The sequence below is a fragment of the Homarus americanus genome, unplaced genomic scaffold, assembly GCF_018991925.1.
Source record: "Homarus americanus isolate GMGI-L3 unplaced genomic scaffold, GMGI_Hamer_2.0 scaffold9729, whole genome shotgun sequence".
Lineage (NCBI taxonomy): Eukaryota > Metazoa > Arthropoda > Malacostraca > Decapoda > Nephropidae > Homarus > Homarus americanus.
This window is the reverse complement of record NW_024728130.1, coordinates 230,113-241,495: the sequence shown is the minus strand read 5'-3', so window position 1 is coordinate 241,495 and position 11,383 is coordinate 230,113. Positions and strand designations below refer to the sequence as shown.

The window sequence follows — 11,383 nt, the reverse complement described above, 5'->3', positions numbered from 1 at the left end:
TAACCCATCAGCTGCAGCAAACATAGGGAAATAAAAGTAATGTTACATATCTAATGCTAAAAAGTAACGCTTTTCTACATTATTGGAAGAAAATTTTTATTTCGATGTCAATGATTTACAGTACTGTACTCCACAGTTTTTATAATAAAATTACTGTTCAATCTACTGTACTTAAATAGCAATGCAGCTATTTAAAATACATTGAAAGTATAAACAGAAATACAGACAGTTACAAGTGACCTGTGCCCGGGTGGGCTAATCCACGTAAAAAAAAAAATCCATGGGGGATAACGTTTACTGCAGACGACATCGCCGTCAGTAAAGTAAACAGCACAGTGTGGTCACCAACAATAGCAGGCATGGCGGAGCACTAGCTCAGAACCAAGATGAAGATGGATTCACTTGTGCAAGAGGAAAAGCTTTATAAATGCTGAAAATGTTCAAATACTCGTTTGCAGCTTTCATTTTGAGGCCAATGCGTTTGAGGAGAACTTCAAATATAAATTGCTTGGACTACCAGTAATAAGAAGACCTGTAAGGATTAAAAATGAAACAATACCAACATTACAACTGCCATGTTTAAAAGGTGAGCCTATATTATTTCAGCTACAACAAAAATAGTAGTATTATAACACAACGTAGCCGACTGTGTCAAATTAAACGTACCCAAAAACACTAGAATAATTTGCATATATTTCAAAGAAGCAACAAAATATTATACAGAGCTTCTTTTGAAGGGGTGTCATTTTACTGTGACATGAATGAAAACTACCTTTTTTCATATCTATATCGATATCTGGTATTATTTCACTTGTTGCCACTGTACCATCTAGGAAATTTTATAGTTTTGATAATTCCAACACTTTTCTTCAATTGTATTTCTGGCGCAAATTACGTATAAGCGAGATATTTAACATTTTATTATATATGCTTGTATGTGGCTGTACACACCCAGAACATCGAACGACGTAGTGGGACACGCAAAAATCGAACGACTGAAGAGCTTCCCAGTTTGGTTAAATTAGGTTAGGTTGGTTAGGGTTTTGTTTTTCCGATGCGATGTGTTTTGAACACGTTGATTTTTATAGAAAATCTCTAGATTCTGAGATTGATGGGGGGCTTATCTCAGAAACTTATTTTGCACCAGAAATGAAGGTCAAATTCGTTCATAACACATCAAAAACCATCGGAAAAACATAGTTTCAGTTTCGATTTCGTATAGTGGCAACAAGTCAAGTTTTACCCTATATCTTCATAAACTATAAGTGTTTTATATAAGAGAGGAGAAAGCGAGGCCCCTAGGTTCATGTCGCGAGGGGTGATGTGGAGACAACTCCCATTATCGGGCAGCGAATCAGTAGCTCCTTGAGAGTGTGGAAACCTGGTGCTGGAGAAGACCCCAGATCTTATCTACAATTGTTTTGTTCTTGTCCTTATGGGTAGACCAGGGAAGGGGGTTAGGAGAGGGTGTCCGTGCGGAGGAGTCCTTTCCTACACGTTGCCCAGGACGCACCTCACACCAGGGCCTCCCGGGGACATCTTGAGAACAGTGTTGGATTTGTTTGGTGTGAACTGTGGCGGAGGATGTGTCGAGTATTGTGTAAGGACAGTTTTTCGTGTTTCTTACTCTGTAGTGTTATATTGAAGAAAAAAAAGCTCTCTGTGGACTAGGTGATCGTTAAATGTGGTGTGATGCTGTGAATGAAACGGAAGAGTTATAATCCAGTAATTCCTGAAAGGAGAAAATCATATTTGACTGAAAAATGCAAGTTCTTTCACTGTTAGGTAATCAAGTACATGTTTATATTATAACGTTGAGTCTACACAATGAGATATTTTTATATTACCTAAAATGTGATTAAAATTGATGTTAAGAAGATAGTTGCAGTAAAGCAGGGCACCAGTGGTGGTAGCAGCATTACGCCGCGCAGCAAAGCTTGGCATGACGCCCACCAGCAACTCACGTATGCCAGAGGCGTCATGGCCAGTCAGGAGCTGGCTCGAGGGTTCCTCTCACTCACGTAGACTGGAACCCGCACTAACACAGATGTGTGTGTACTGGGACAAGTGTTAAGCTGTCAATGTTTTTATACAATAATATGTGGCGTTGAGGGAAGGTAACGGTGCTGGTGGAGTAGTGGTAGTGATGAAGGGAGGTAATAGTTAAGAGTAAAGGTAATGGTAGTACGGTAGTAGTGGATAAGACCATAAACCTTGATCACCAGGTGGCAAGTGTCATTAACATGCAGGTGAGGTGTCTTCGGGGGGGGGGGGGTTGCTACTGTGTCTTCCTCATCGTGTCATCACCTCTGGACGATCGAGTTTTTTATTTTAAAGATTTTCACCATCCCACTTCGACGATTAGGTTTGGTTAGGTTAGGCTAAGTTATATAAAGTTTGGTTAGGTTAGGAAGTTAAATTAGATTCGGTTTGGTTAGGTTAGGTTAAGTTAGATAAGGTTTGGTTAAGTTAGATTAAGTTTGGTTAGGCTTGGATATTAAGCTAGATTTGGTTTGGTTGTTAGGTTAAGTTAGACAAGGTTTGGTTAGGTTTTGGAAGTTTGGTTAGGTTTTGGAAGTTTGGTTAGGTTTTGGAAGTTTGGTTAGGTTAGGGAGTTAAGTTAGACAAGGTTTGGTTAAGTTAGATTAGGTTTGGTTAGGCTAGGAGGTTAAGTTAGACAAGGTTTGGTTAGGATCGCTGACACTTTGTGAATCAAATTATGAATCAGTTGAGGATCGCTGACTTATGGATTAAAATATAGATCCTTGTCTTGGTTGTACAGTATACTGATCCTTGTCTTGGTTGTGCAGTAAACTGACTCCACTACTGAGGATAACCCATCAGTCTTCCTACCATTCATTACAACAGCATTTGGCGTGTGATTCATTTCCTTGATATGTTATGATGATATTTGTCATTTTCTTCTGACTCATTTTCTTTAGCATGTGATTCATTTTTCTTGGAAAGTGATGATGGTGTGGGCAATAGTCACCCCCACATCATCCTACACACACCACTCAGGCGACCCACGGTTCTATGCCTACACCCATGCTGCGTCCTGCCCACAACATGGTTTCCAGACCCACACGTCAGTAGCCCACGTCCATAGCACATCTTGTCGCACACAGGGCGGAGTCGACGCCCACACACCTTTCTGCCGAGAAAAGAAACTTGGAGTTGAAGTGGATCACGTGACTCAATTACTGTTAAGGTGTGTGATGTGCTGTGTTGTGTTATGTTATGCTGTGTTGTTGTGTCTGTCTATTCTACTGTGTGCGTGTGTCTGCTCCAGTGTGTTTGTTGTCTGTTGTGTGTTTTGTGATGTGGGCGTGTCTACTTGTCGTTCCATCTGCCTATACACTCACGTGAGCTTCACCTTACAGGATCCCTGGTGAGTGTCCCTCATCGAGCACACCCGCCACCATCGCCCTCACACTGCAGGTCAGCCTATATAATAGGACACCTTGAGCCTCGGGACGTTTTTCTTGCATGCCCACAGCCAGTGCCGGATTTAGACCTGTGGAGGCCCATGGGCAGCCTCTTTGTGGAGGCCCCCCTCATTACAACTACCCAAGAGGGTGGGATGGCGAGTGAAGCGAGCCTAAACATCTGGGAGTTCCGGGGGGCGCTGTAAGCCCCCCGGGAAAATTTTGAAAGTTGAACACTTCTTTGGAGAATTTTGAAGCCATATGCAGTTATATTGAGGAAATTAGAACATTGAGAAATTTTTAATTAACTATATATTTATTGATAGTGTATTAATTCCCAACACACACACACATACACAAAAGTGAGACATGACTGGAGTTATTCATGTGGTTTCAAGTCGACCAGTCCTGATATAGCTACTACCGCACATGTCAAAAATTTTCAAGAGACTTCACAGAAAAGAATATATTATTAGTTATTACAGAGAGATTATTCTTTGCATTATTAATCAGATAAACCTCTACTTAAATAATGGTTCAGTCCAGGAATGCATATATAGGCTTCTTTAAGTCCAAGGTCATGTAATATGTGGAGGCCCCCAGATTGTGGAGGCCCCTGGGCAGCTGCCCACTTTGCCCACTCCTGAATCCGGCCCTGCCCACAGCTCTAATTATTTGTTATTAACGGTTGTTGCCATTACTGAAAATTATTTGTATTTATGATAGTAATAGCTCAGTTTATTAATATTTCCTGCTTTATGTGTTTAATTATTTATCCTAATTTACCGGGTATCTATATTTTGTTCCCGTTGTTGTGAAGACGAGCGGCGGGGTACTGTAGTATTTGAAAATAACCCCGTCACTCGTTTATCTCACAAACACGACAACCGGAATAAATAGTTATGGATTTCAAGGAAACTTTTGTAGATGTGATGCAACAAAACCTCCAACGTGTTCGACGATCAGGATTTTTTTTCATATCTCGGGGAAGTTATGGCCCGTTTTTCTCTCTTCTGTTGACGGGGAGCAGTGGATTCTGGCGGCCATCTTGTTGTATTTTATCTTATAATTAATAAACAATCTTCGTTTTCTCTTCATTTTAAAATTTAGCCAAACTTACTATTTGTAGGTAATATTTATAAAACAAAATATAAGTATGAAATACAATAATATTATTAAGCATTACAAAGCCGCAAAAACATATTTCGTAGATTGTTGTCTTAAAGTACACTTAATAATCTATTTGTCTTCCTGGTGTTACAGACGGTGGTGGCCTCTTGTGTCATCCAGGTGAACCTCACATATCTGGGGGAGGCGCTGCAAGCGGAACTGACGAGGGTGTGGTCCTTACCCCACCACCACCATCCTCGCCCTCAACCACGCCTACATCTTGTCCTCAACACCGGGCACGGGTCAGGCAGCTTCTCTCTGGCGTGGGGCGGTGTAAACCAGGTGAGTGTTGCTATAGTGTCATTCTCTCCAAAAACAACACAGTACAACAACACGCAACACAGTACAACACAATTCACACTTCATGCCACCTGCATCTTCTCTCCTTACCTGGCTGTTCAAACTAACACAGGTATAATTACTGCATCCTCAGGGTGTGTTGTCCTTCCCTGAGGGGCGTGTCACCCTAACTACAGGGGTCCAGGGCGAAGTGGATGGCAGTGGCGGTAGTGGCAGTGATGGTAGTGGCAGTGATGGTAGTGGCAGTGATGGTAGTGGTAGTGATGGTAGTGGCAGTGTCGGTAGTGGTAGTGACGGTGATGGCAGTGACGGTGATCGCAGTGACGGTAGTGGCAGTGACGGTGGCAGCCAGTGGTGGAGGTTGTGTGTGGAGGGAGGACACCCATCTGTTGGTGACCACACATCACCACCACACACCTGCCCAGGTACTGTACATCGTCCACACGATGGGAAAGTGAGGAAAGTGACTGACACTTCCTCTGGACAGCTGCACGTGATGGTAGGAGGTTGCGGTTGTCCTGGAGTTTAGGAACCCTCGCTTATTTCACATTATGATTAAAATCCCAAATGCTAACTTAACCTTGCGTAACCAAACTAATTTAATCTAACTTAATTAAACCGAGCATACAAACATATTCCAACAAGGCATAACCTAACTAATCTGACAACCTAACTTAAACTAAACCACACCTCCTCCCCCAAGTAGCGATAAGGTGAAATAAACAAGGGTTCTTTAATCCTAACAAGATCCGGAGGCCCTGATGATCTCAAACTGTCAAGACAACGGCTCTGTATGGAAAAGCCCGGGGGCAACTATTATATCTTATGAATAATTAGTTCCATATTACGATATCGAAGAAATTGTGAAGTGTAGAGCAACCTACCTAAATTAAGTGCTTAATATTGTAAAGATTAATTCTATCTGATTCATATTATTTATTCCTGTTATTGATTTTGTAATTTTATTCAAATTCCACTTTTAACGAATTCACACAGTACAGTACAGTATTAGTATATATTTTTGTTTTACTATTCGGGGCGTCAGAGGAGGGTGGGGGTGGCTTGGAGGTGTTGGCTCGGCGACACTGGGGGGAGAAGAACAACACATGGGTGAGCGGCGCCACACTGAGCATCCAGGCGGGCGGGAATGGGGAGGAACACCACCTACTGAACCTCACCATCACCTCCAACATTCCTTCTCTTCCTCACAGGTATACGTCACTCTCTAGTCTGTCTTGAGATAGAATACGCAATCTACCTATAATAAACTTCTCTCACAGCCCAGGTATTATTATGGAGGTGGCTGTTACGCACCTATGTGTTTATATCCCGAGTTCCAGACCCTGATTTTGTATACTATCTGGGCAGGGGGTGGCGGCAGGTGGTCGCTCACATCACCCCTCTCCGCCTGGTGCTGGAAGGAGAGGTGACCACGAGGAGGGAGGAGAGCCACCAGAGAATGGACATCACAGCTGAAGTGAGGAACTTGGCAACAGGGGCGTCCTTCAAGTTGTTCAGCTGGGATGTGACTACCCTCCAGGCCTCCAGTGGACGGCAGGAGGAAGAACACAAGGCTAGTAAGAATATAGGCGAAAAGTATTTACCAGATGACCACTCAGGGCAAGGTTCTCCAGACACACTATCACAACTACATACAGAAGCCTCGCGAGTCAGGGAGAGCTCGGCGAAGCCAGAGCCAGAGAGGCAAATACAGGATCTCAGACAAGTGATCACGAGCGACGTTCTCAACATGAAGACCAACATGACCGTCCATGGTGAGAATTTGTATTCATGTTTTCAAAAGCCAAGCAGTTTAGATTCCGATAAAGACTTTCATAGTGATGCTCGTTATTTTTTTGGCTTTCTTTCATCCCGCTGGTGATAATGTATCGATTTAGTTATTATACAAACACTACCTCGGTATGTAGTGGCTACTTAAAGTTTTACATTAATTTACGTTCTGGGGTTACTACAGGTGTATTTTTTATTTAATTCGTTGAATATCTCGTGAAATTAGGTTGAATATTCGTTCAGTACATACCACGAATTAGGCGGCCAGGTAGGTCACAAGTACCAGGTCAAGGAGAAACATTACTACCAGTGTTGCAGCCTATTGGAGTCAAAAGAAAGATTAATTTTGTTTCCTGTATTGATTTTTAGCCATTTAGTTCCTCAACCATAGTAGGGGAGTTTTTTAAATACGGTTATCAAGCAGAATTATGAAGCACAGTGTGGATGCCCCATTTCAAGAAATAATACCGTGTTGTCAGTTGGATATTATAAACCCCACGTTTACCATAAATAATAATTGATAGATTATTATGATTTTAATGTACAACTACAAAGTGAGATGGAAGCCAGGAAAGACCTCTGTTTTTATAAATAATTTTTAATACGATTTTTTAGAAATATTGAAATAATTGATATTTATTTTGCATTTCCTGTCTTTTTTATCTTATATTCCTCCCTTAATCTCCCTCTCTACCAGATTTATTACCGTTTTGTATGTTAAATACTTTTCCACCCTCTACAGAGACACCTTCGGGAGGATATATAGTAAGAATTCACCAAGATGCTCTCCCGCCATTCTGTCCGCAGCTCGGGTGGAAACTCAACCGTAAGTATAGCGGGGATGTGATGAGGTGTTAGTACTGTATTATTGTCTAGGACGTAGATCTGTAGGTGTGTGTTGGGAGGACAAACTAATATATTGTACTGTACTGTCCACCGTCTCCCCAAAATAGAGGGGTCTGTTCCTCTCTCCCTCCATTATCGTTCAAAATATCTGTGAATCGTTGCATCGTGTTATTGTAAACTTAGAGCTGTGAATTTCTAAGTTCACCAGTATAGGAATGTGAATAACAATACGTCCTCATCTCTGGTTAACTTACAGAAATCTTCAACTTTTCACGGGATTTCTCTGGATGGGAGTACGTAGTGAGTCAGTGGTCGTGGGGAAACATGGTGGTGAAGGGGGAATTTGGTGCCTCGCCTCTCCAGTGGTACCAGAAGATCTTCGCTTTCTCCCTCGATCAGGTAGGCACTAGATATATACAGAGGAGAACAGGTATTATTACTCCAAGTATTTACTTTCTTTTCTGTAAACGTCTCTTAGAGGTATGACTCGCACCTACCCCTGGAGACGCTCATAAACACTTCTCGCCAGGGACATACTGGTGCCTTTATCTTACCGCACCGTTATATAAAACAGTAACTGGTGCCTTTAGTGCAACAGCCAACAGATTATAAAAGAGTTTAAGAAGCGAGTGTGCCTCAGGAGGTCTCGCTATTTGTATCCAGTAATAAATATGAGATTGTCATCAGGCTGCCCAGAAACTATCCGGGTGTCATTGTCAGTGTTTGAAATGCCTGTCATTATGTTTGTGAATTATTATTGTCCTCTCGTGTGTGCACCAGGCGGCGCCCTTGCCCTCCACCCACCTGGTCTTCGACTTCCGCGACTTCAGGAAATTTATAGTGCAGATGAAGTGGCCCACACTGGGTGCTGTCCTCACTGCCTCTCTTACCCTCAGTGACGATGAGTATGTCCTACAAGGTAAGACATGCTGCTGGCTCTTGGTGATCAAATGAGACGATAGAACCTATTGTTTACCTTCTGTACTGTACCTACTGTGTGTCTAGTTTTATGCACTTCACATTGTCTGTTGTAATTAGAAAGGATTGATATGTATAGTTTTCCTCTCTCTCCTTTTCCTTTAGTTACGATAAAACTTAACTTTCCACTGTTATCGTGTATCAGTAAAGGAAGGGAACGAGTTTAGAGGTGAACAGTTCGAGAGGGTGTTGATGAAGGTGTGCGGAGAGGAGACCCCGGCTGGCCTGGCCATCACCTGGAGCCTTGACAGTGAGAGGACGACTACCTTGCTCACCGCCGCCGCCTCCGTCCTCACGCGGGTACTGTACCTTTATACTGTAGTTACAGTTCCTTGTTTACCTCAAGTCACTGAACTCTGTTGACTTAAAGGAGCATTACATTGTGGCTTTCATAAATGGAATTAGAAAGGTTTTGGCATGATTTCTCGTTGCTCTTGATTTTTTCCTTCAATTATTTTGATTATAAAATGAATTGAAACTCGGTACTCAAAGGGTAGGTGTATCCAAGGTAGACCATGGGTGTATCGTGAGTGTTGTTATCGTGGTTCTGTTATCACTACTACACTTCATGTTTGTATAATTAAAAACAATGTTTGAAAGGTGTCACAACTGTTAGTATTGTAAAGAAATTATAGCAAATAGTACAGACATAATACATTTACAGGCAAAATTATCAGGATTAAAGTGTATAGAATATATTTAAGTGAGAGTGTACTTTAGTGTATAGATCTCCTGAAGATTAACCCTCCTAGCTTATTTCCTAACGAGTAAACACCCTAACGGTAACCTAACCTATCCCTCCATTTGGTGGGGTTAGGTTAGGTTAGCGTTAGGATGGTTAATCTTAAGGTGGAATACTCGGGGGGGGGGGAACCTTCAAGTGATTTTAATATAGTGTTGGTGACGAGAGCGTTATCTTATCCACCAGGCAGTGTCTCACCCAGGGATGTGTGGCGAGGGACCTGGCCCTCACCCCTTCAGGCAGGTCCTACACCGCCTCCTGGGCTTCACTCACCTCTCGGACGGGCTGATGCTGGAGGTCAGTCAACAGTACTGTACTGGATGTATCTTTAAGGTACTGTAAGTAGATATAGTACGTTAAATACTGTAGCTGGTGTACTGTATGTCACCTTGTCTTGGATCACCTGAAGATTAGCCCCCCGGCTTATTTCGCCATAGAATTAAGTAGTCTAACACAACCTGACCTAACATAACTTGGGAAACGTTTATCAGTAAAAATCTTGACAAATATATGGCAGTCTAAGTACTGTATAAAATAATAATAAATTCGAACACGTTATGAGAAAAATGATGTGGTTGGTTTTATTTTTATTAGAGTGACCACAGATAACAGTAGGCATGAGGTGGGTAAAACAACTATATCTCTCTCTCCCTCCCTCCTTCAGTGGCGCCGCCTGTTGCACTGGATTGTTCACTCCACGGAGCTACAACACCTGTGGGAGGCGCTGGCGAAGGAGCTGTATCTTGGCAAAGAGAAGTCCTCGTCGAGTTACAGAAATGGTAATATTGGTAAAAGGAAGACGATGTACACACACTACTACACGCACACACACACACACACACACACACAAATGTCACAGGCAATGTAAAAAAGCCTGGTGTCGACACTACCTGTACTCTCTACCTGCTTGAAACTTCCTCATATTCACCATGACGTCATCTGTTCACTACGCCATTGCTTCAGTTTTTATCTCACTTCATGTTATGACTCTTGTTGGCATCACATAAGAAGGGAATTACCATAAGAAGTTAAATATATGAAGTAAAATTTGTCTTTAAGTGATATCACGCATGTTTGTGGAACTGTGAATACAGTATTATGAAGGAATGAAAATGAAACTAAAATAGTCAGCAGTTGAAAGTACTGGGGTCATCGAAAGATTATATTTCCTATATTAAACACCTACAGGCGATGAACCTAACGAGCGGACAGTGTGGGCGTACATGTGGGCGGCAGCAGAGAGGCTGGGCGTGGTGAAGGAGACCCTGGAAGGCGAGGGGGTGCTTGTGAACAGAGAACGATTGTGGGAGTGTAGTAAGATGGCACTGGTCAGTTGACGGACCTAATAATTATTATTTTTTTCCATATATTGCTTTATTGAATGAAACAATTCAACTTTTACACAACCTTAAGTTATCTTGAAGTTATTTTAAGATTCTAAATTAAATAATTATTCTCTTTTGATGTGCGCTTTTGATTCAACAAAAGCTGACGACATCGTTAATATCTGTAAACATTTATCAACATTGCCTTCTGAACTTGCTCCCCGAGTATTACTTCAACACATTTTTATTACAGAGATTCTGGGAGCTGCTTGTGACAGAAAGACAAGATGAGTGTAGCGTCTCTTACCAGGTAGCCGCCATTGTACAAGACCTGACGTCACGTTTCAGCCATATATTACTGAAGACATAATGAAAAGCTTACTCACACACTATATATTCATGTTACTTTTTACTGATAAGTAACAAAAATATCATTATATGGTTTTAATTAAGAATGTATTCAGTATACGAACATTAGAGATCAGGCAGAGGTTGAACAATGAATAGTAATGAGTGATATAATTTATTCAGCTATTAGTCACATAGCTGAGATTAAATTGTGTGCTTAAAAAAAACCTCAGATTGATTAACTTTTTTAATTTTCTCCTATGTATTAATTACGAAATATAAAGCCCAAACCACCCAAATTATTACTCCTATATTTAGCGTCATCTATTGTAACACTAAGCCAAGTTTCGCTAACATCGCCATATGGTGGGATACGAGCTTGACAGTATGTAAAATATACACTATATGTTTTTTTTATAATATGTCAACAAGAATAAAACCTAAATTACTTGTTA

The 11,383-nt window shown here is 41.5% G+C and overlaps 1 protein-coding gene across 1 annotated transcript; it reads left to right on the top strand.

Moving 5' to 3' along the window:
- The first annotated feature begins 1,357 nt into the window (after window positions 1–1,357).
- Window positions 1,358–11,383, top strand: LOC121866008. Its single transcript, XM_042365578.1, has 15 exons — window positions 1,358–1,600; window positions 2,968–3,211; window positions 3,384–3,441; window positions 4,692–4,880; window positions 5,032–5,323; window positions 5,944–6,109; window positions 6,267–6,673; window positions 7,432–7,515; window positions 7,792–7,934; window positions 8,316–8,454; window positions 8,659–8,813; window positions 9,442–9,552; window positions 9,920–10,034; window positions 10,444–10,583; window positions 10,834–11,383. Exons 1-15 carry the CDS (start codon window positions 1,585–1,587, stop codon window positions 10,948–10,950), a joined length of 2,376 nt encoding a protein of 791 aa, XP_042221512.1. The 5' UTR covers window positions 1,358–1,584; the 3' UTR covers window positions 10,951–11,383.